Source organism: Ornithodoros turicata, chromosome 8 (genome assembly GCF_037126465.1).
Source record: "Ornithodoros turicata isolate Travis chromosome 8, ASM3712646v1, whole genome shotgun sequence".
Lineage (NCBI taxonomy): Eukaryota > Metazoa > Arthropoda > Arachnida > Ixodida > Argasidae > Ornithodoros > Ornithodoros turicata.
This window is the reverse complement of record NC_088208.1, coordinates 28,745,894-28,771,353: the sequence shown is the minus strand read 5'-3', so window position 1 is coordinate 28,771,353 and position 25,460 is coordinate 28,745,894. Positions and strand designations below refer to the sequence as shown.

General features: G+C 44.9%; 2 protein-coding genes across 6 annotated transcripts in view; one reads left to right on the top strand and one right to left on the bottom strand.

Annotated features, from left to right (window-relative positions):
- Positions 1–25,460, bottom strand: part of LOC135366875 (uncharacterized) — a 147,308-nt gene that overhangs the window by 1,403 nt on the left and 120,445 nt on the right. For 4 of the 5 annotated variants that reach the window (XM_064599835.1, XM_064599836.1, XM_064599833.1 and 1 more), the window contains one exon: positions 1–120. In XM_064599835.1, the coding sequence (XP_064455905.1) occupies positions 1–120 (120 nt within the window). The remainder of the gene's footprint in view (positions 121–25,460) is intronic. The other variant, XM_064599834.1, reaches the window with a different exon arrangement.
- LOC135366869 (endochitinase-like) lies at positions 15,783–24,146 on the top strand. Its single transcript, XM_064599822.1, has 9 exons — positions 15,783–15,951; positions 17,502–17,593; positions 17,837–18,064; positions 19,003–19,265; positions 21,494–21,597; positions 21,895–22,018; positions 22,263–22,457; positions 22,611–22,733; positions 23,041–24,146. Exons 2-9 carry the CDS (start codon positions 17,524–17,526, stop codon positions 23,725–23,727), a joined length of 1,794 nt encoding a protein of 597 aa, XP_064455892.1. The 5' UTR covers positions 15,783–15,951; positions 17,502–17,523; the 3' UTR covers positions 23,728–24,146.

The window sequence follows — 25,460 nt, the reverse complement described above, 5'->3', positions numbered from 1 at the left end:
GCCAGCGTCAACCTCAAATGCAGGAGCGGCATGCACTGCTGGCAGTCCCTGGTTGCCATTCCGGTCAAGAACGTCCACTCCTGCCGAAACAAGGCCGGTCACCAGACACAGCAGAGCGACCTGTCACAGAGCACCTATATGTAACATGATACAGGAATGCGGAGTCCATATGGCAGTTCTCATAATAACGGGGATGCTTAACAAGATGCGTATCAGCAGGACTTTGAATGGGAAAAAGAAGCTTATTGTTCAGCCTCGTCGTTACACAGTTTAAATATTTGTTGTCAGCTGCCGCTATGTTTGTGTCGTAGTGTTGGGAATGCTACCAGCTTTAGACAAGCGCGAACAAACGAACACACGAAGGCGAACACAGGCAGGCGTTAACTCACAACTGGCGATTTAATGAATCGCACAACTGAAGAGGAGCCCCCCCCCCCCTCCCCGGCTGTCAAACTGGAGAGGAAAATACACAACAAAAGAAAGGACAAAGGGAAGACACAGTGGTGACAGAGATAAGGTCACCGGTTGATTACCAACTTGTACTCCTGCTTCATTGCTACTACTGTTGTGATAGCAGGACAAACCTGTGGTAACGTACACATTATTGTTCCCATTTCATCATTGTCATCACCATCATGGTCATCACCTGCTAACGTCTGTACCAGGTTATAGCTACTGCTGTTTCTTTTCAAAGAGATCTACAGCGCGCTGGTTGACTTGAACCATGTTGAAGCGACGCGAAACAGCGGCTGCGGACACGATGGACGGTCGATTGTTTGATTGATTGATTTAAAAAAATGATGGAGGGTTCGTGTCACTGTCTTCGTCTGTTATTTAGCGTTACTTCGACGTAGCGTTCCTTTTCAGACAAACTGAGGTACGTTTTTTTTTTTATTCCTGCGCTATTTGCCGTGTAACAAATAGGAATGTTGTTAATTGGACAAATATTACAAAAGTATAAAACCATGGCGCTTGTTACCAGAATCATTTTTCCAATAGCTAGAAATCACCTCGGCCTAAGCAGGGGTACATGGCAATTCCTTCACTGCCTAACTCCACTACTATACATGTGGTCTATCTCCACTATACCGCTCTGCGCCACTGCGGGTGAATGACACGCTCTTGTGTTTTCCTCGTCTTTTCACTGCGACACATTCTATATAGGTGTGGATCGAGAAAAAGAGAAGTGGGAAGACTTCTTTTTTTTCACCTGTTATCAACCGCTGCGATATATTGTCGCTCTTAATTTGTCACTTCTGGTTAGAAGTTTCGAGTCACGTAGGTCTTCAGTCAGCTCGGTTTATCTTTCCTCCAACGCCAGCGGTTTCCCAATATGGGACAAAACTACGTTTCATAGCGACCGACAAATTGCGTTCTTCCTTTGTTTTTGTTTTTTTTTTCTTTTGGCTAAAGCACGGCTATTGACCGTGAAACACTCGTCGCTTCACCCAAGGACTGTTTTCCTCTAAGGTTAAGGTGCCAGAACCAAAATATCCCTCCGTGCCGCCATCCTAGTTTTGTCAAATACTACCGCAAGACCAATTATGATACGGTTCGATGGTTGTGATTAGTGGAGGGAACAGTTATAGTATTTAGAAAAATACGCTGGAGCATGGAGCGTGACTTTAGTGATGTATCCGGCAAAGCGGAGGACCATTTCCCGGTTATATTAGGAAATGAACCGCAGTTAAAATGTAAGTAATTTCCATAGCTTGACAGAGTTAACTGAGCCTCTTCTGTGTCTTGTGTTCTCTGAGTCTCGACGTTTTTGTTCAGGACCTTGAGGATTGCGCAAAAGAACACTCCATCATGACTGTACTCAGCTGCCGCTCACCTCAGGACCACATAGCACGCAGACGGTACTGTACGTACCGCCACCCTGATCCGTTCGCTATACTTTCTTCGGCACTATAGACGAGTTTGCGGGCATGACGTCACGCTCTTGCGGTGGCGCTGTAGCCAGCAGTCGTCTGCTTGGTGTGGGCAAAACAGCAATCAATTGGAGTGATTGGAGTGATCGTTTTCATGCAAAGTGAGCATGCCGCGAAACTGTGTATCTTTCGGACACACAACCGGATGGGGAAAGGGTGGCGAAATCACTTTTCATCAGTTTCCGCGCAACGCAGATCGAAGAAATCGTTTGGTTGTCAGTCGTTTTGATCAGCTAAACGGAAAGATTCCCCGACATCGTCTCTATGAGATTCCCTCACGATACCTGTGTACAAATGAACGTCGCTCACACGAATCGGTGCACGGTAGCAAATCAGCGCGGTTTTCAGAAACGCCCCGATCAAACAGCTCGCCTAAGGTGAAGTAACTGTGTGCTTCCAGCGACTTGTACGCTTGCACAGTATCAGTAGTGAACTGACTCGGCGAAAATATTAGATAAACTACAATGCGACTGTGATCGGCGGTATGTTTTGTGGCCGGGCTGTCCAGTTGTCAATGTGCAGCGCAAAAGGATCGTCATGTTGTATACCGTTCATAAACAACTTTGAGCGCTTCCGTTACAAATTCGTGTGGCGTGGCACCTTTGTGCAAGTGAGGGGGATGGGGGGTATGAAGATTTCTTAAGGAAAAAAAGGAACGGGAGGGTTTTTGGGTAGCGTAAATGTGTTGCGTAAACGTTCATTTCGGCATGGTATAGCCTTATCGCCACACTTTCCAAAAGTGGTAGCGCTGGTCGTATACAAGTCACATATTGAGCGAATCTGCGGATAGCGCTGTACGGTTGTTCAATTCAGGTAGCAGTCCCCCCTGAAGTATCGACCTTACGAGAGTACCTCATCCTGAAACGCACATTATTGATATCCAAAAGTGGAAGATCAACAACAACAACAACAAATAAGTAATGATGATGTAATGGGATGTTTCGCCGCTGAGGCGCCACGCTATCCTATTGGTTGAGGCGGAGAAGATGGTGAATGATGATGAATGTTCAGGGTTCACGCAGGAGCCCCGTTGCTGCTAAGAAGGTGATGAGGGTTCAGTCAAGGTGAACAGCAGGGTGAGCTAGAGATCGTGCACGTAATGTTATTCAACCGGAACATGCTGTGTTCGTAATGTCGGCGGCTGTCGACCTCTGGCTTCTGCTTCTTATACGTAGCCCCCCTAACGCCTACAGCCCTGAGAAACTGTACGCACGAGGTACTCAAACTGAGGAAGTGTTTTCCGCTGTTCTTGTTTTCCGCTCCCTTCTAGATAACCCCTTACCCGTGTCGTAGGAGTGAAGTGCATGGAAGTTGAGCGCTGTGTGGGTCTGAGCATACAGCTATCGCGCTCCGATCAGAAAATGAGAAGAGTGGCGAGCGCAATTTCAAGTTTGTACTATTGTCCAGCATAAGTCACGATATTTAATTGCTCGCGAGAGGTTAGTTATTAATCTCGGCGCTAATTATCTTTGTGTCGCGATATTACTTTTGAACAGAGCTTTCGCAGCAGAGTCTTCGTCAAGCCTTCTGGCTTTTTACTCTCTCCCATCCGAAAGGAAAATAAAAATTGAATTGCATTGAATTGAATTTAACATGTTTTTGGGACTTCTTCGTATCGTAATTAACAAACAGATATGGAGCCCGACCTACAATATCTATGAACCGTCTAACGCGTCATCCTTAACCGTTTAAATATCGTGCCAATATGAGCACGGTGGCCAGAAGAAGAACAGCCCCTGTTCCTGTTCGAAATATCGGTGGCTCTAGTCCTTCGGCTTTCTTTTCTTGAAGACACCGTAACAAGGCGTGCAGCAATAGTATACATTAGTTATTACTCGAAGGCATGGGAGGCCTATCCTATGTCGTCGCATGCCTCCCAAAAGGGTCGGAGCCCGTATATACTTAGTGAGATGGAGTGGGCACTTAAGACTCCTCAACGGCTCATTACAATAGCTTGGTCAGAGTCCAATTTTGCCCCCGGACGCACTGTTTATACGTGTGCGTGTACATGATAAAAACAGAGTCTGACACCTTACACTGGGGAGTCCGAAGAAGCTGTTTTTATAACCATCATCACGGACATTCCCGAAGAAGAACGTAGATCAGCAAGAGCTATCCCCTTGGCAAGATTGCGCAATGATTATGCCAGGCTTTCCTCTTCCGGATATTTCGACGATTGCCTAATGACTCTTACGGTCAGGGACGCGCGTGTTGATTCCGACGACGCTCAAAACCGCTCACATGTCCTCCCTACATAATCCGATGGCAATAACAGTGACGTGCTTGAAACCACTATACCCATATCAATTACGACGCACCCGCGTATGCAGGGTTGTTTGGATTTAATCCACATGGATTTTATTCTGTGGTCTCTTTTTGGGTTTTAGCCACACTATTTTATCCGGATTTTTTATAGAGATTTTCTCCAGATGTGGTGTGAAGGACAATCTGAATTCAATGTCAAACGAAAAACTCCCGGTTTGTTTTCTTGTAGTGTTGACCAGCTGTTTGCGAAAGCCCAGTTAGCAACATTAGCTTTTAACTTTTTTAACTTTGTAACTTTAACTTATAACTTTTCAGATTTAACTTTTTCCCGCATTCTTCTACTTCTGCCCATTCAGGGAGAGATTTTCTTCCGCTTCCTAGAGGCACTGGAACTGAAGTGCGCCGAAACACGGCAGCTAATCCAGTCGTGTAGGATCCACGCCATTCAACCACGCGTGCATGGAACTCCACTTTTCGGAAAACAATAGAAACTGATACAATGTGGCTGGGACAGGCAGTTCCGTAAACAGAAACTATGAGGGGTCACCCGAAATCAAGAACAGCAAAGCACATTTGTTTTTACTCTGTGTCACATTTCTAGCCTTTTATATAACCTTGTAAAATATCCTAAAATATCAGGGTTTTATCCAAAAAAAAGCCCACTGGAGAGGATATTTTTAAAAATATCCGGATTTTTTTCAACCCTGTGTTTCACCATGTGTGATATCTCATTTGCGTGTCTCATGTGTGTGTGCGTGTGTGTGTATGCTTCATTTTTCATCGTCATCCCACTCGTATATTATCCCACACACACTGAGGTATGGTACCGCAATTGTAGCTGTGAAACACCTCATCTCGTCATTCATGTGGATTGGATTGGATTGGATATGAAAGAAAAATATGGAGATGTTAGTCCTGACGCAGTCATGACTAGCTACTCCATTCATGTAGCTGTTCTTGTTGTGCTTGAAACGGTAGAAAACATTATGAAGCCATGAACAAGTGCAAGAGACCATGTGATTTGCGTTATGGAGACAGTGTATTAGGTTCGTGAGCATGCAAGGAGAATGTGCAAGGTGTTATCGGAGTTCTCTTGCTCTGCAGCATTTCGGGTAGCCGTACACATGTAGGGGAGGTGTAGTATTAGGGTTGTTCAGGTTGTTCCTGGGCACATTATAAAAATAAAACTTGTAACTAGGGTAGCTTTCTAGCCTCATTCCTTCGGAAGCGGGAGGAAGGGGATTCAGCGGTGTGTAGCAGAAGTCGTCGGGCGACGCGTCCAATTTTTCAATCTCTCTTCCTTTCCTCATGATTAAATTCAAGTAAATTAAATTCAAGTATGCAAGACTGGTGTAGGGGTAATGAAAAATTTACGTTGCAAATTTGTTTTACGTATAACTAAGCCAGATCGGGGCTCCTGAAGAACAACCGGCACGGCTCCTTGTGGTGTTACATTCAGGAACGCTTAAACATAAGTCGTTACTGTTCCGGAATAGACACTAGAAAGTACGCGTAGCAATACGTACGTAGCTGTAAGCCTGTAAGCATGATAATAGGTCTGCATATTTGAAGTCATTTTCGACGAACGCGGGTTGGGAACAACCAATGTTTGTAGAATATTAGCGGCTGTCAGGCTGATCCACGTCTCTTAGCAGTTTCCTTATAATAACGTTCGCCAGATATAGATAATACCAGGATTCTTGTCCGCTGAAGGGGAGGTATCCGTACACGAGAAGTATTAAAGTACCCAAGTACCCAAGCAGCACAACAGCCTGGCCCAATATTGGGCCAAGATATTGTCCTGCTTGGGTAAGCTTTAATGCTCGCCGGAAGAAACCCACATGCCCGCTGTAGGGGAGTGTCCGCCAAGGAGAGGTGTCCGTAAGGAGAGGTCTCACTGTATACAGATTGCTACACATAATATGAACATAGTGAGCTTTGTTATGGTAAGTATTAATGCGGTACTCGCCGATTTTCTGTGAAGCGGACACATTCTGCAGCTGTAGCGTGCCGAACAGAATTCTGAACGCATTGTGAGCCTCCACCATTTTACCATTTAGATGAACAAGCAAATATATTAATACTGTCGGGCAAACAACTAAAAAACACTAACTTAACTCTGGAATAACGACTCCGGAAGAAACATAATGTGATGATTTTCAATTTAAACTCACCGCCTGTTGCACTCCTCCCGGAAAGAATTTTACCGCACTGCTGATCTCTTTCCGGAGGATGCTCTATCACGAACTAACCGCCTTTCCGCATAAACGGGAAACGCACGTACATCAAACTCTATCATTATCGTGATCAACACGTTCCCACCGCGACGAGCACGTCAGTCGCCGGAGACGCTTAGGCATCTTCCCTGCTAAGCGCATAAAAGAGGACGAGACGCGTGTGACATCCATTTACTCATGAGTGCCATGTAGTCTAGCGCAAGGGTCATTGATTTTTTTCTTCTTTTTTTTTGCATGGAACTACTACTGCTCTCTATGTCCTTTTTTCCTCCATGTACAACTGTCGAAACGCACTTCCGAGCTGAACGATGACAGCGCTAATCTTGAAGAAGCATGCAGGTAATGGCATCGGCTCCTCTAAAGTATGGGGTATACAGTATACGAGAGATTGCAGTTTTCCGTTTGCCCAGCGATAATGCGGTCCTTACGTGTTATTTCGGAAGTTTACTATGTTCCTCTGGGGCTATTTATGACACTAATTTGCATCTATATCTTCGAGACCAAAGTGAGTATTACGTATGTAAAAAAAACGACAAAAAAACAAAAACAAATGGACTGCCAAGCCTTCACCACGGAAGGCGTTGTGGGATTTGCTGCAAATAGAAATTCTGCCGTTTCGAGAAGCCACTCAAAATGTTCCTCGACTTGTGTTACATTATCGTCTAATGACAGGAAATCTTCTGAAACTGATGAGCACCCCCAGCAACTGTTTGTCCCGTGGAGACTCAACGTTCTTGGTCGGCAAGCCGCACGCAATGTGGTCGGAAGAAAGTTCTCAGTTCAATGAACCCTTTATTCGTAAAAGATATCTGAGATCCACTGCTACAAAATGTTGACACGCTTTGCTGCATTGATACCCGAACCTGCACTGCATGTTATAGTGCGTTATATAGTGCATAGTGATATACAGTATAGTTAGTTAGTTAGTTAGTTAGTTAAACAAATTAGTAGAATAAAGTAAGCCTTTGGAGCTTTCAGCAACCCACCATGGGTGCTACCTGCTCCATTGCAAGAGCTGTATAACTATTACATCCTCTGAATCAAGTGAATCAATCTGAATCAGTATGTATATAAAGTGGGCAAGGTGGACTCGCCAAAACTGTTTACTGTGCGGGACAGTGGAAAACACTGAACATATCATCATGCATTGTCCAAAACATGCTGCACAAAGAGGCATCTTGAGGCAGACCCTTGGCCATCTCGACAGCAGGGACTTCAGCATAGAGAAAATCTTAGGCGTATGGGACGCTAAGCACAGGGACGCGGCCTTCAATGCTCTTGTCAATTTCATTGGATTGGGAAATCTGGACTAGAAACCCTGTACTAGACGGTGCGTGGACATTACTATGATCCTTGATGTGAACGGCGCGCTCGGTCCTGCGTGGTCGCGTGGTCGCGGTCGAGACGCTCGCCCCGGTGAACTTTTGCGGTGCGCTCGCACCTTCTGTGGTGCAATCGTACCGTTTCCTTTTTTTTGGGGGGATTGGGGGTAGCAGAATTCGCTTGCGCGAATTCAACCTCCCTTTGTTATTTTACCAACCATCAACCCAACCCAGTATATATACCGTTATATAAACCGCTGTTTCAGTTAAATCCCCGGGCTAAATAATTCGCGAACCGGTGCACCAATCGAATAACTTTCTTTTTTACAAGTATCTGTTCAATACCGCCTACAAGATGCGCGCCGTGTGAATGAGCTGGAGGCGCTCATTATTTAAATAAAAATTCAAATGAGTTTCGTGAAAAAAGCTAACTTCTAAAGCAGGGCGCCGTCGGCAATAAAATGGGTACTACCCCTTCTTGGACCTTCAGTAGATACCTTTTAGAGAAAAATCTGCAACCGAAGTGGGTCATTTGTTGCAGTAATTAATTGGATTCGGTTTACATATTTTTGTCGCAGCTGGTCGCGGTGAAGCGCAAAAGGACGCTCTTTCACTCCCATGTCCACCAATGAATTACGTCCTTACGCCAATGAATTACACCAATGGATTACGTCCTTTTGCGCTTCGCCGCGACCAGCCGCAACAAAAATACGTTAACTGAAACCAATTAATTACTGCAACAAATCACCCGCTTCGGTGACAGATTTTTCTCTAAAAGGTGTCACTGAAGGTCCCAAAAGGGGTAGTACCCATTTTAATGCCGACGGCGCCCTGCTTTAGAAGTCAGCTTTTTCAAGAAACTCATTTGAATTTTTATTTAAATAATGAGCGCCTCCCGCTCATTCACGCGGTGCGCATCTTGTAGGCGGTATTGGACAGATACTTGTAAAGAAAGTTATTCGATTGGTGCACCGGTTCGCGAATTATTTAGCCCGGGGATTTAACTGAAACACCTGGTATAGTGCAAAGAATGTAATTGACTTCTCCGTGACACAGGGCAATATGAGTGTAACGTCTGGAGTAATGCATGAAGTGAGCGCTTACATAATGTTACTACAAGTATCGCGATAATAAAATAACTTGAAATACACCTTCTCAGCAAAATCACAAGCCGTGCAATTTTCGCACTGGGAAACGGAAAATCCTTTACTCATCAGTGTGTGCACATTGCATATTGAACACCTCATCAAAAATATAACTACTTCACCCTTTCTGAGAAGTATTTGTTTCGTTTCACTCACTTTCCTCATTGGTACTGTATTCAGTAGATGTCACGCGCGCGCTGATGTGCAGTATCGCATAATACTGCAACGCGCAAAGACAAAAATAATTGCATATTGAGTGATGGGGGCTGATCCAACCGAAACCTTATTTCCACATAAATCTACACATCCAATACATAAACAGAAGGAATTATATATTATAGGCAAAACAGAAACAGACCGATTTACCCACGAATTATTCTGCCTCACAAAACAAAGCATCCATAAGTGTACAAGGACCAACTTGCTCTCCTACCTGCAACATGATCGTGAGCATAAACCTCTTCAGCGAAGACTGCGTATATTTTCACTGCTTTTGGGAAGATCCGTTCGAATCGCGCACCCAGGTGATTTTGCTCTCACTTTCTCTCCCGTTTACCGACTTTATACGGCACGCAGCGCCATGCCCTACTTTACATCCTGGTAGCGCAGCTCAACAGGGGAGAGGAACCACCGAAGACTTTCGCTCGTGTCATCCTCGTGGACAAACTCCATGCCTGGAATGTTGGTACATGCAAAACATCTGTCAAACGCGTGAACTGTTATGGATGAACTCGTGTCAGCGTGCCGGTGTTGATGACCCTTGCAAGGGAACGCCAAGGCCGCCATAGGTGTTTCAGGTTTAGGAACTTGTACTTCTGCTTGCACTGTATGGTGGTCAATTGCACGGTTGTTTTTGCATTTGCAGTGTCCATAGGCGTGGCAGTGATAAATGGTTTCAACATGTAGTTGTGACGCTGACGGATAAGAGGTCCGCCACTATGTCTGCGTAGATAAAAATTATGAAGGTGTGCCTTGTGGCTTTTAGTAATGCGATGAGCAGGGATCGAACGAGAACCGGTGTATTAAGCATATGGCCGATGGTGATGAGCAGGGATATTACGCATTGCAAGAGTCTTTTGATTGAGTTTAATGTTACGCGTACTTAAGACTAGAACATAATGGCAGTCCGCTGTAGATGCAACGACCAAGAACATGAGAAATTATATGATGACGATGACATGGTGTGCAGCCATCCAAACAGGGGACGAAACCAGTCTTGGGAAAAGTCAGTTACAGCTACAGTGCGAAAGTAAGCAAGTTACACGTGCAGCTGCTCGGCACAAATAGTAACAGTTAAGTTACAGCAATAAGTCACATAATTATTCTACAGTTACTTTCCAAAATAGCAAAAACAAAGTACTCCGGTTCAAAAACTTTTATTTTAAATTGTTTAGTGGGACATTAGACGGGACCAACGCTTCTTCCATATTGCACTTAGGAGCGCTGACCACAGAACTGTTTTCTTGTCATCAGAGTAATCGTAGCGTTTCATATTGTAGCGATAACAAAATTAACTATAATTTGAGCCCTTTTACAAGACTCGTGCCATGACGCGCCACGCGCTTTCTTTGTAAGTAGGGGTGATACCTGCACCCTTTTCACCCGTCTGTTCTTTTCACCCTTTTCCATCTCCGCCAAACAGCTGCAGTCAGTTGCGTGAGCCACGAACAACATGCGACAACGGGTACTGAAAGAAAATGCGAACGCTTTCCGAAATTATTGCGAAAAACTTACGACTCTGAAAGTAGCTCGTTAATGTAACTAGCGACTGAAAAAGGTAACCTAATTACAGCTGAAAGTTGCTTTCTTAGGAAGAGTGATTAGTTACAATTACTAGTCACTAGTCCCTTCTGATCAAGTTACTTCCCGCAGGAGTGATAGGAACACATGGCCTTTCTGTTCCGCCTCACTGTGGGCGCCAAAAGACTAGGGAGGACAAAGGAAACGAACGCGTGGAATGTCGAAACCCCACACTTGAGTTATATTCGTTACCTCACAGTCACAGGTTGCTCTATGTATTTTGGGTGTTTTATTCTGAGAACTGGCAAGGGAAGCAGGCAAAATGAAATCCATTTGAAATCATCCGGTACTGTATCTCGATGTCTTGCTTACGTAACCCATCTGACACCTCTGGTTGGTGAGAAACATGTGCTTTTTCCTGACACGGCTCGCTGTTATCCACAGTTCACGATCGCTTGTTCCCGTCACTCACGCATCGGTCTTTGGCAGGTCAGTGGTGCTATTACGCCAGCCGCTGACCTAGCAAGAGAGGTGCTGGCTGCGTATACAGGAGGTCGGTACCAGACCATAGGTTCCGGGTTGGACTTGGTGAACGTATGCGTCAGTGTCACTGTACGAAATTCTCAAGTGCGAAGTCTTTAGCGATGGAATCTAGGCACGCTGAAATCTCACCGCATGAAAAATAAGTTAGCAGAATGAAATCGAAGCACACTGTCTAGTCGTCCAGCTGACTGGCCTCGTGCTTCCCCCTCCTACCAGTCACCCACACACGAGATGTATGCAAAGTTCCGCTCCGCCCGCCATAATCCACGTGGGACACATGTCGTTCATAGCCGGGCTTGCTCGACGAAGTAACCCTAATCGCGGTGGGCGTATCGTCCATGGTAACGAAGGTGACGCATCATCGTAAAAGGAAAACTAACGAACCATATACACAAGCTTCTTCTGCATGGCGAAGCGGGTAATAATAGCGGCCATACAAGTAGAAGTATCGGTGTTTGTGCTTCTGGGCTTCTGTTACTTCCTCTTGTAGCACCGTACTGGGCATATCACATCCACGGAACAAGTTATAAGGTCGTTCGACAACAAACGGAGCTCACCTTTCTCGCAGAGGGAAAAGAAACAACACGATCGACTTTCCTCTTTTTCTTCTTTAGCTTCTTGGTACGTAACCAGGAGTGGCTTCTGTCACACCTACGTGCCTACAATATGTAAATACGCGTTTGTCTGGACACGAACACCTCACAAACTGTCACATACATGTCGCACCCTTTTTTCGTTTTTAAACAAGCTTCGAGGAAGGCTTATAGTAAAAAAGGGAGTTCAGCAGTCACAGCAATGACGCAATGCACATGACGTAAGTAAACAAGGAAGGTGGATACCCAGTGCATACGGGAAGAGAGAATGACTAGACGAGAGTGACAACCAGAGGAAAGTATCTGCCCCTCGGATATTACAGCAGTAAACTTGTCCAGGCTCTAACTTTTCTCACACAGTTAATGGTGTAGATGACGGCACTCTGTTTATGGCGAGAGTTGTTCCATGTACTGTAGTAGACATCACCTCGAACATTGCTTTCCAGAAATGCTTTCCAACACGCACAGAAAAATAACCGTTCTTCAAGAGTTATTCATGGTGCTGGAACATTTCTCTGCTCCTTTCTTACCTCCAAGAACGAAAGCGTGGCTATAAGGATTCTTGATCTCTTGGTGTATCGCTTTTTGAAGAACCTTTTATATGTGAAAAATACGGACAGGCTGAAGAACTGAAAAAAAAAATATTTTTTTTCGAACGGTTATTACTTTTTTTTTTCAGACATTTTGAAGCAAGCTAACCAGGTGGGGACAGTTGGTAACAGCCCTGCACCTTGTTTCAGCTGCAGATTCTTTATTATAGACATGCAGAGTGAGATGCGATGAGGCTTGAGTCTGTGGTCCGCCTGCTGGGACTACGCTCTTATGCACGAAACCTTTCAGGGTCCTCTATTTGACATTTAGTAGCTAAATAGCCGACCGTTCTTCGAAAAGAAGGTTGTGGCAGGGTGGCCAAGCACGCAGCGACAATGCGCACAACCAGGTGCGATTACTGGGGAGCACTAGTGCTGCGGCCATCTTTAAGACGCGTAAGACTCATACCTCATAATACCTCCAGAAGGAAATTAGTTTCATGTCTTTACACCAACAGTTATGGACCAGCTAGCCATGCCACTGCGAACCTATGTCTCGCTTTTGAACACAGTTCTTGGGCTTGCCTCGCCAGCTTTCAGCCTGCGTGCCTGCGTGCGTAACGTTCGCCTCCTGCACCAGTATCAGTAACGGAACAACACAAAATTGCAAGTGCGATAAACTTCTATGTCTGGCCTGCAGCTTGATGCAGTCCCCGACTCCGGCATATTTCGGTATCATCGATATCCTGCGGCTTATTGTGGGCACCACGCAGCTTCATGCAACACCCACAGGATGGCGTGCCACGATCGAGGCTTCGTCCATCATGTCAGCTCGCTAGAACAATATCATTTACTTTCCAATGCGCAAAGCATATACCAGTCCACACCAAGGGCACATTCTATTTTCTTTCTCTCTCTTTCACTTAATGACACACAGATCTTGAATCACGAGTGGGTGAGTCAAATTCCGGGCGACACTGCCACAGCGTAGCCTAGAGATGTCTCATAAATTTTAAAGAGGATCCTGCTTATATCCTAACCTACAACCAAAGCACTGTCGGCGTACCACTGGGATGTCTGATGCTCGCATGCTCTGATTGGCCCGTTAAATGCCGTCGTAATTTACGTCATAATGCATGGTTGTCGTCTTAAAACCTGAAGTAGTACCCAGCTGGAGAGGGTGGACACGTAATTTGAGGCCTAGAGAGACTGACGCTGAGATGTCTTGCAGCGAAATTTACTTTTTTAGTTGCACCCTGCTGTGTCTGTGACCGGCCTTGAACCATATCCACGTAAATAGGCTCAACCTTCAAACTTTTTGCTCTCTTGGACGGTTGATTTATGAAAGTGAAACCACAGCAGACCGCCCCTACGGAGAACCACGCCGCTGAAGAAAGGGTTCCCGCGGGTAACATTTTTATGGGCTAAGCGGCTTCCTGCTGCTTGTTTTACATGCACGATGTCTTTAATCCTCACAACACGATCGCCGATTAGAATAGTAAACAAGAATGAAGTAAATATGAAGCGAAGGTATCTTCTCACGCCATTAGATCAAGAGTTCAAGGCTATAACCTGAGACAAGTTCCACTCGTAGTAAACACACCTTCCAATACAATACCAATCTTCATTGTGCAATATCATCAAATTATGTAATTCATGTGACTGTTACACGCGGAAAAATGACACATATGGATCTAGTGATAACACGTAGTGTGGATAGATCCTGTATAAGGCAAAGCTGCTTTATTTTTAAGCGCATTAAAATTTGGTTCGCGCGAGCGCCACGCATTTCACAGTACAAAAAACTAGAAAGAGTATGTGTAAATCGCAAGTAGAAATAACCTAATACAAATTTGCTATTCAAACCTAGCTGTACTACACTCCACATGTACACACCTTATTTGTAATCAGGTTTTATGCATCAAACATTCTGAAATGGCCTGCTTCACTTTTTCATAATTTCTCGATATCAATTCAGTGTTTTCCAAACTGTGGATCAAGACCCCCGCACAAGCGTCGTGGCAGATTCAGCAGGGGGCAGCGTGGTAGCAGGGGATGCAGCCGTAGAAAAACAGTAATCTACGACTGCAGTTTCTGCTGAAGTCATGCACTTCCCAAATTTTGAGGGGGGGGGGGGATTGTTAGGGGAGTACCTGCTCTTGAGCGCTAAAGCCAGGAGTGTGTATTGTCACCAAGCAGGAGAACTACCTATGGATGTAGTCCACTTTGGACAGACACTAACTTCACGTTACAATCCTACAAGCTACATAACAACACTCTCTAAGGAGAGTTTGCTTTTCGTACTGGCCATACTAAACGAACAAACCAAACACGGGAGTGTCGCTGCGCAAGGCAGTACAGTCCTAGCGAGCTGACTAGAACATGATAGCTTGAACCTGCCCTTGAGTGCTAAAGCCAAGGAAGTTCTCTCTTTCTTTGCCATGATGTGCTTTCCGAGCTTGGCTTCTCTGTGGTGGCATCGATGAAAACAAAGTACAGGTCACGGGTCAAATGAGAGGAGATCTGCTATGCGGAAAATGTGCTCTCGTTTCGAGAAGCTGTACTCGAACAAACCAGCTCACTTCAGCCACTCATTCACCACTACTTGCACGCGTGTTTATTTACTATTTTTTCCTCTTTGTGCGATGCTTTCTAGCCCAGCTGATTCACTCAGACTATATGAACGTCCACGTCAATTCTGTTCATGCACTGAAATCGAAGAGCTTTCACCCTCACATACTACACATGCATGGTTGACGGCACAAGCCACGCCTACAAGCCTATAGCGCCTTTAAGCCACAGGGAATGACGCAGAAGGACCTTGCGTAATTAACAGGTATCGAATCAATGATGAGCTTGGCATGCTCCTGACTAAGATACAAGAACAATAATTAAATTATCAAACTACGATGTCATGGGGGCTTCCCCGCTTATGCCGCCGGATCCTACTGAGGTCATGTGACTTGAACTAGGACAGAAGCTTAGTATTCCTTCAGTACTCCCGTGTCTGCTGTAAGTGACCAAAGAGCCCAGGACTAGTGCGCGGGATTTCCTCCAATCCCCAAGAATCATGGACGTACTGAGCGGTCTGATGTCGATGGCTTCTAGGTGACGCATAAAGGCGTGTCGTTCTCTCGTGTGCCGTATAGGCACGGGTCATGAGGATGTGCTCACGGTAGCTGGTAAAGCACAGTAGGTAATGCACAGCATTGTGTTGCTGAGGCCCATCGTACGCCAAGACAAACTGGAGTAAGATACGGCTGCCACTAAACGCGAATATATTCCTGTGTGTGGTACACGCGGAGTCTACAATGACGTGAGGAGAGGGATGGCATCGCCTGGAGCGACACTTTTTTCGTGTAGTTATTTTTCTCGTGAGGAGATGTGCAGCAGCGACAGTGGATAAACACGATAAGAGAAACGAATGAAAATGGAGTCGTAGAAGCCGGTTTAGGTAATCCAGGCGGACAGACGTCGCCGCGGAGGAACGTCCCTTGACTTTCGCGTCGGTCGTCGACCTTCGCCTGAAGACGACCGGAATACCGGATGGGACGACTTTCGGGGTGGGGGTCTCTCACGTTCGGAGCCGTCCCCTGAAAGGGTCTGTCAGAACCTCCTTGAATCTCACGACGTTTGCGTCCACGGGTGAGTCCGTATACATGCTTGTTTCATGTTCCGCGTATTACGCTTACTTATAGTTATCGATTCTTTGTACTACCGTTTCCTTCTCTTTTCCTACCGTTAATGACAATGGGTGAATTTCATTGAGTATGTACCTCTTCGTTTGTACCAAAACTTGAATACACAGCTCTCATCTGGGGCCGCTATCAAGTATATTTCCAGGGCACCCAAAAATCCGCGCTGTATGCGCTTTATTCCGGACTATTTTAGCGCTACCTTTAGAGTTACAGCAATGAAACATCTCTTATCTCCGTCTTCATTATATCACCACATGGAGCATTTGATCCTCACGTATCTTCCACTTTCATAAAAAAAAAGGAACAGTAATCTGCGCTCATTAATGTGCCGCCCTTCCTCATGCATCTTGGAACGATTCGACCGTCATTCCAAGGTTAGGCTATATTCTTGCAACAGCAGTTACTACCTCGAATCTTTCATGTCATCCATTTCTCTTGAATGACCTCCCTGGTGAATGTGCCTCGCTTAGTAGCCTAATTAAGTTTAAGCACGCTGTAAGTAAAGTTTACTTCGTGTTTGATGAGTAGCTAATGTGTGCTAATATGGTCTCTATGTAACTGTATGGTACAATATTTAGCGTTCAGCGCACTAATTTGTATTTCATCACTGCCATCATCACCATCATCGTTCCAAGTGTATTTCACCAATGCCACTAGTGTAAGTGATGTGTAGTTGCTGGTCTTACACTAGGGTACCGAAATCTCCATTTTATTGTTCCTTCAAAAGAATCAATCACATATTACATCACTGCAAACAATCGCAGCCGCTGTAGTAAACACTCTAAGCGTTACCTACGTCGTTACGGAAGTCGTTCAAAATGTAACAGAGAAATGTTCAAATTCATATCGACCACTCCGCACAAACTCACCAGAAAGAGCACAACTTAAAATCAGTCACACGCATAGTGATTGCGAAACTACAGTCAAATCATCAGGGTCGTACATGGAATAAGGGTGCATAATAATAACAATAATGGTGCCGGGATGTTACACGTACGGTTTGTCTGCTAGTAGTGTACTCCTGCTACATATCCAGTGGTTCGTCATGCTTACGTAATCGTAAGACCGAAACCAGACATAAAGGTGCCGTTCATTTTTCTTTATTTGTCTCAAAACGTAGGAGGCTCTCCTGGATCAAATTTTGCATATGTTATCTGTACGCAACTCACAGTAAAATAAAATTATAATATCAAAATCGGCTGATTTTACTTGATCGTTGCCGTTCAATTGAGAGATCCATCTTGCCCCTTCTTTCTGTTCCCCGGACATTCATATCTCCGTTCTGTCGCACGGACGGATGCGCCATCTCATTTGCGTCCGCATACTTTGAAACAGGATTCAGTACATCCTGTGTTCCCTCTTTTTAGAAACGTAATCTTATTGTTTCATTCTCCAGAACCTGACGTAATGAAGCATGCAAAGGACCATCCTTCATTCACGCCCTGCTCACATGTTGTTTTATCGTCTTGTACACTGATTATTATCCATCGGTTACAGAGGGAAATTCTGCAATTCCACAATGCATATACGTCTACGGATATTATGGCTGACCTATTACGTAATTACTTCCTACTTCGTTACTGCTCAATGTAAGTACTTTCAACTTAGGGGCTCAGAGTTTTGTCCATAAGTTATGTCTGCAAAAAATGTATTCTGGTGGCCAACATCAACATAAATTCTAGTCAAAAACTAAAAAAAGAAACCGGTGAAATAAAGCTCTATAAAGCTTACTATATAAAGTTAACGTTTACTCTATAAAGGTCTATAAAACTTACTTTTTTTACCCGTAATACCACGCCGCGAGGTGAAGAAGACATGCGCTTTTGTTTCAGTTGGAAGACGGATCAGCAAACAGGTTCCGCGGTTACCACACAAGCCAAATACACCACGTATCGTGTGCTACTACAGCGCATGGGCTCTTTATCGGCCAGAGCCCATGAATTACGACATCGAGGACATTCCACTCGACAAGTGTACGCACCTGATTTACTCTTTCGTGGGCCTCAGCAACCAAACGTGGGAACTGTTCAGTATTGACCCCGAGTACGACTTCAATAAAGGTAAACTGTTTTTCTTTATCTGGCCGCATTCTAGGCACGTCTCTCATTTAGTACTTTGTAGGCCAAGTTATATCTCTAAGCCAAAGATCACGGTGTAAGACTTTTAAGGACTGCTGTAAGAAAGTGTTGCAGTGATATGGTAGGTGTTGCGGTGGTTAATGTTTGTTTCGTGTGCTCAGGGGTGGGATATGGAGTTTATTAGAGGAAAACAGAAAGGTCAGACAGACAAAGGCCGACTTGCCGTTCGTAAAATAAACAAAAATTAATGAAAATATAGAAGAAACAGATAAGGCACAGTCAAAGAATGTTCTAGGTATATCTTGTTGGGACACCTCTTGTTAGCTGCCAATGCTTTAGGCCAAGAAATCAAACTTGTGATTTATTGTGATCATAAGCTGTGATTATAAATAGTAATCATATATAGCAGATCACCAGTGTAGATTATAATATACACCAGCTCCCGCAGAACAATGCTGTGTGAGATACGCTGTCATTACCAAAAGTGTACCCGTCGTCTAGGCAATTTATGTCCGGAACGTGTGGTAGTGTAAACCTGTGATATGATGTTTCAGGAAAACAAAAAAGCGGGGGGGAGGGGGTGTAAACCTTTTGATTTCAAACACATTTTTTTCTTTTAAGTAGACACACAGCAGCTTCGGAGGCTATATGGCAGCAGGCATATATTATTGTGCAAGAAATAATTTAAAAGGAAGTTCCCTTTCAGTTCTTTCAGCATTAAACATATCGTCCATGTATTATTGTTAGATATTGTTAAGTATGAAAGTATGTACATAGCGAGGACCGAGTATATGACAACTACACTGACCGATAAGAGTGTTAAATCGGAGTGGTCGTTTCAGTAGATTATCCAGTTTGGCACGTTCCTCAAAATTTGTCCAGACTGTTTTTCTTCCATGTTTCCAATTTTCTCGTTGCAGGAGGTTATCGTCGGTTCACGTCTTTACGTAAAAAGTACCCGCACATTCGAACCCTCCTGGCCGTCGGTGGATGGGCAGAAGGGGGCAAGAAATACTCGGAGATGGTGAGCCAGACCGGTCGCCGCCACACGTTCATCAACAGCGCCCTCAAGTGGGTCCAGACGTACGGTTTCGACGGTTTTGACCTCGACTGGGAGTATCCCGGTGCGTACGATCGCGGAGGTGCTTTTTCCGACAAGGCCAACTTCCTCCTGCTGGTCAAGGTACGTTGCACCGGCACCGTGGAATGACACTCCAGGTCAATGGCTTTCTTGGGGACGCGTATGAGCGAACGCTACTTTCACGTTTCATTTGTTGCTAGAAAGCTTTAGTCTATCGCACCCAATCAAAATATAAGATTCTGAGTGACGCACACTGTCATGGCGCTGTCAGGACACGTAATAGCGCTCATAATTTTTTTATAACATTGAAATTGAAAATTGTAGGCAACGCTGTGTCGAAGTGATCACCAACTGCGCATTGTTTGTAAAGTACAGCTGCAAAACTACATCGCATATGGACCACACTGGGTCGAAAACGAAAGAAGTTGGCTATGTGTCGGCTATGTAGCCATCATGAGCAGCCAGCAGGCCAATCGGGAACGTAGACCATTGTTGCTCGAGAAATTGGCCGTCCAGATCCAGAGCCGTTTTTCCTCAATGTTACTAACAAACTAAAAAAATACTAAGATTCTTTGTCACATTCGTAACTCATTGCTCTGGATTTACAAGCAACAAGCTGTTATGGAGAAACAGGTGGGAATTGTCGCAGTTTTTACTTCTGACTTTGCTATGACGAAAGCACGTTCCACAGACTGGTTAAACCAACGCTGGATGTTAGTGCGATCTTTTGACTACACAATGCACATATTAAACTACAGCTGACTTTTAAAAATAATGTATGAAATAGATTTGTGCGGAGCTCGTCAAGTGTGACAATACGCTCCAGTAGCGGGAAAGATGGTCACACAGGCTGGGACAGATTGTCTCAGCTGCATTTTCTCGAAATCTTTATTGTGGAGATGTACCGAATGCAATACAATTGGAAGTGCATGTGGAAAACGAACTAACCGAGCAGAGAAGAACTTATTATCTTAAGCCATACATTTTATATTTCAACACCTGTCCGAGCTGTACAGGATTCATGCAAGCTAGCCATTACGTGTTGGTAGACCTGCATTGTAAATGTAGAGAGCGGCGCTAAACTACGTAGATGTATTAAAAAGCTCCTGAAGCACTTTCTCGCGGATATAGTTTGTGCTGTCAGTGGCTGTACCAGTTGAAGCACTTGACAACTTACCCCGCCTCATATGGGACGATTGACCCCTATGACATCCGCAATGACTATACCTCAGCAGTTGACTTAACTGTGAAGCGTATTCTGCTGAAGATTCGTGAAAATGTTTCCGAAAGTTGAGTAAACATTACGAAAACGTGCATTCACGTTTTAGAGCGTGTCGTGCAAAATTTGAAAATTGCAAGAACGGAGAATTTTACTTACTCGTGACAGAAGCAAGTCTTTTGCTGTGCGCACCTTGCCATACTTTCCATGACTATGAAAGTTTCTTCAGTTAGTGGATGCTCGTGTCTCTAACAAACAGCTGGAAAATGGCTCAGCTGCTCTGCTTCGTTTTCTTTAAGTAGCGAGGGGGGGATATGTTTATTAGACGAAAAGGAAAAAAAAAGTGCGACAACTGAACCATGTGACAACTTTCCCCGGTCTCTCCTACTACGCCGTAAGCATAAACTGCCCGTCAGCAGCTTTACGGTACCATTAGGGGAATGTCGGTTTTTAAAATGGTCGACGTGCACAGCTGAGCATAATAAGAGCTCTCTAACAATCAATGTCGGCTCGGTTCTCGAATGACGCAAGCGTTAGCAGTTGCAGTTTCCGCGGCGCCACTGTGGTGTGAAACCGAACTAAATGCGACCGACGACAATTCTGAGAGTTCGGAAAAGATTAAACTGAAACGCTTCGTTTCAAATCGGTTTGTTTCGATTCGCCATAGAGCAAGAACAGACAGGCGCGGCGGTGATGTCACAAGAAAGACAACCCTGACAGCAACATTCAATGGATGGTATCACCCTTGGGGATGAAACTCCCCACTCATCACCATTTAAATAAAGTTGTTGCTGTTGTTGTTGTTCAATTATAAGTACCTTATAAATAGCTATAAACAACTTCACTTAAATATACATCTATGCATCTGCACAGCAGGAGTAACAGGAGGATTTCCTGCCTTGAATGCTGCAAAAGAACTACATTTGAGACGTTTGCTGTGCCTGTATAAAGAGGACGTGAATGAAACTTTGTTACGGCGTGGAAGAGTGACCTTATCGTTAACATCGTGTCAATATATTTTTATGCATGTACTGGAACCTTCACGTTAACGACCTGTGAATGATGACTCATCATATTTATTGAAAGCGTCTTCTGTCGCACGCTGTTTTAGGAACTGCGGTCGGTCTTTAACCAGTACAGACTACTCCTGACAGCCGCTGTACCGGTGGCTAAGTTCAGGCTCCAGGAGGGCTACGAAGTGGCGGAACTATCCGAGTAAGCACAATTTTTGGCATCAGGACTCTCAAAAATGGGCCACTAAAGGATCTCATGTGGAGAGACCTTGTTGAACCTCTTCACTTCATTTAGAACAGAAAGACGGTTTCGGTTCTCTTGATATACCGCGGCGGTATAAAGCATCCACTGTCAATCCAATGGAGAACCAGTTTTTACTCGAAGTATTCTATAGTGCGAAATAGTTGCTACAAAAATAGAAAGTGGATGTTTATAGAGTTGTTTGCGTCGCTATTCATTTGGTTATCTATGACTTACTTCCCTGGTAATCCTTGTCAGGATTCTGGACTGGATCAACGTAATGACCTACGACTTGCGTGGAAACTGGGCGGGGTTCACAGACGTCCACAGTCCCCTCTTTAGAAGACCATTCGATGAGTGGGCGTATGAAAAGCTGAACGTGGTACGTAGTTTCCTCAGTATAGGTCCCGGTGTTACTTGTACTACTATCTGCTTGGGGGGTGATGTCGAAGTTTGGAATGTGGAAGTTGGCTGCCTGCTTGGACCCTGAAGAAAAGCACCACGTCCACCTATAGCCATAACCCACCACCACCAGAGTGCAGTTGTTATGCTCACTGTTCCTGATAAATGTTCCAGTAGGCACAGCTTAGAAGTGTAATACCTATCGTGATAAATGTTCCTTGCAGCACGACGGTCTTCAGCTGTGGGTAAGCCTCGGGGCTCCCAAAGAGAAGCTGGTTGTGGGTATTCCTTTCTACGGGCGGACATACACTTTGAGTGACAAGGTTAACACTGGTCTAAGAGCCTACATCAACAAGGAGAAAATGGGAGGGCTTCCCGGGCCCTATACGAATGCGACAGGATTCTTGGCCTACTACGAGGTATTCTCAAGGACGGTTCTTATCCATGTCGCTCTCGAAAATGTTCTCAGTAGTATACGGTTTCTCAAGTTATCGTGTGCTGTAAATGCCATGGTCACAAGCCACGTCGAGCCGAGCCAAACGGATTGTTAACCAAACATGTTCCTTTTCAAGATATGCCCACACGTCAACTCCGGTACGTGGACAAAGAAGTTAGACGACGTGGGACACTGTCCATACGCCTATTACGATAACCAGTGGATCGGGTATGAGGACGAAGAGAGCATCGCCATTAAGGTAAAGTCGTGAAATCACATTTATCCGCCACACTTATGCACTACAGAAGCAGTCTAAATAGCTGACAGTTTAGCAGTGCCCATCCATGACCATTGGAGTTGTAGCATACAATGAGAGTTTATAACAACCTAATCTCGAAAGTAATAGTGCTTTGTATTTCGAAGCTATCGCAGTGTCGAAATTATAGTGTCGAAAGAAGAGGAAACTCTAGTGTTTGCCGTCCTTAAGTTATTAGTGGCGTAAACCTCACGTGACTGCATCCATTTGCACTTCAAACAAGGTTGCGTATTGTGACACTTTCGTTTAGGCGGACTACATCAAACAGCATGGCTACGGAGGTGCAATGGTGTGGGCAATAGACATGGACGACTTCCAGGGCGTCTGCGGCAAAAAGAATCCCCTCATCACAGTGATCAACGAGAAGCTTGCCGATTACGAAGTTCCACCTCCCGACGCCTCTGCTACGACTCAGACACGGTCTACCTATGATGACGGCCTGTGGAAGCCGAGGTCTACTACGCCACTTTCCACGACGTCCACTACACCATCCACAACTACAACTACAACTACAACCACAACCACTACTCCACCCACCACAACAACTACAACAACTACTCCACCCTCCACCACAACTGCAACGAGCACAACAAGCACGACTACCACGGAGCCCACCACCACAAGTACCTTAGCAGCTCAGAGGATTACTTTTCCTCCAGAAACGATACCACCCACGACAACAACCACTACGACCACTGTCGCGCCTCCTCCTAAGAGTTACCCACGTGACTGCGACAGCCCAAACATCTCCTTCATACCGCACGAGAACGACTGTACAAAATATTACTGGTGCGTTTACGGTACTCCCATAGTCATGTTCTGCGAGGGCGGCACCATATGGAACCAAGATGCTGGAAACTGCGACTGGTCTGAGAAGGTTGCCAGACCCGAATGCAAGCACATCACGAGGAAATCCAAGAAGCCGAGAAAGAATTGAATGCCGGATAAGAAAGTGCTATAAATAACAGTATTATCTCTCGTGTGTTGGAGCGCACTGTTGTGCCACTGAAAACTGCTGCAAGCGTAGTTGTCCTTGAGTCTTCTTCTTGTCATTCCGAAGGATACACGTAACGAAAGGAAGGAACAAATGATCCTGGTACTTAGTCGTGCGCGGCGACTACTTAGTTTTTTTATTTTATTATTACTTTTTTTTTTACGGTGTGACGACATGAGAGTCAGGTGCTTCCCTAGATTTTGAACAGTGTGGACAAACGGACCGACGTTTCTTGTTCCCGGTGAATGAGGGATTGCCTAGCTGTTTCTGTTTCCCTTTGTTTGTGGAATCCCTGAAATTCCGCATCGTCTGCCTGTCCAAGCTATTTCACGTGGCGTCTAATAAATAGTTGTTCTGTCCAGTTGTCACTGAAGGATTGTGAGTTGCAGTGTTCACGCGTGACAGTGAGTAAGCACCGTCGGTTGCAGGGATAGAGCAAAACGCTGGAGAGAATCGCAGTCTGCTGGTTTGTTTTTGTGTTAGAGCTTGCCGTAGTATTGCGATACAGTAACTGATGGAGGAGTTCCAAACAAATTCTTTTTTATACTGGTTTGTTTTTGCGTTAGTGCTTGCCGTAGTATTGCGATACAGTAACTGTTGGAGTAGTTCCAAACAATTTTTTTGTACTGGTTTGTTTTTGTGTTAGAGCTTGCCGTAGTATTGCGATACAGTAACTGTTGGAGTAGTTCCAAAAATTTTTTTTGGTACTGGTTTGTTTTTGTGTTAGAGCTTGCCGTGGTATTGCAATACAGTAACTGTGGGAAGAGTTCCAAACAAAAAAATGCATGGACTGGTTTGTTTTTGTGTTGGAGCGTACCGAGTGTCGCGATACAGTAACTTTTGTTTATTCCGTATTAGCGCCGCGAAGCAACTGTGGCTATGACCGGCGTAAAGATGTGGACAGATGGAGAGAGGCCAGCAGGAATGAGTGGGGGATATGGGGGGTAAGTATGCGTCCTGAACCGACTTCAGGGGGAACTGTGCCGACATTCGTCTGGAAAGTCTTCGGAAAACCCAAGGAAAACCTCACACAGCACAGCTGGTGGTAGGATTCGAACCCACCACCTCCCAGTGTTCAGCACGACCTTGGCTACCACAAACGAGCGGGAGGCCTTAACCCGCTCCGCTATGCCGCTCGTGATACAGTAACTGTTGAAGGAGCTCCAAACAAGTTTGAGTTTGAGTTTGATTATAGAAAAAAAAATCCATAAGAGCTCCAGACAAACATTTTTGTAGTCTTGTTCGTTTTTGTGTTAGCTTGCCGTAATATTACTATACAGTAACCGTTGAAGGAGTTCCAAACAAAAATGTTTGTAGGCTGGTTTGTTGTTCTTTTAGAGCCTGCCGTGGTATTGCTATACAGTAACTGTTGGAGGCAACATTTTTTTTTTTTGTGTGTGTGTAAACGAGTTGATGAAACAAAAGTACACAAAAATGGGGACCTCGGAAAGCGGTAACAGTAACGGTTTAGCGGCAAAGTAGAAATTAGTGGATTAATAAACTGGCCTGCACCTTGTACTGCTTTCGCCATAGTTGTCAGAAATCGATAGATCATGGTCTATCCTTCCTCAAATCTCCAGCCTTCGCACATTTATTTCTCCCGAAGGCGACAAAAAAGAAACAAAAAACAATACGAGCTGCTGAACCACTGATTGAAGGTTTCCGACAAGTATGTC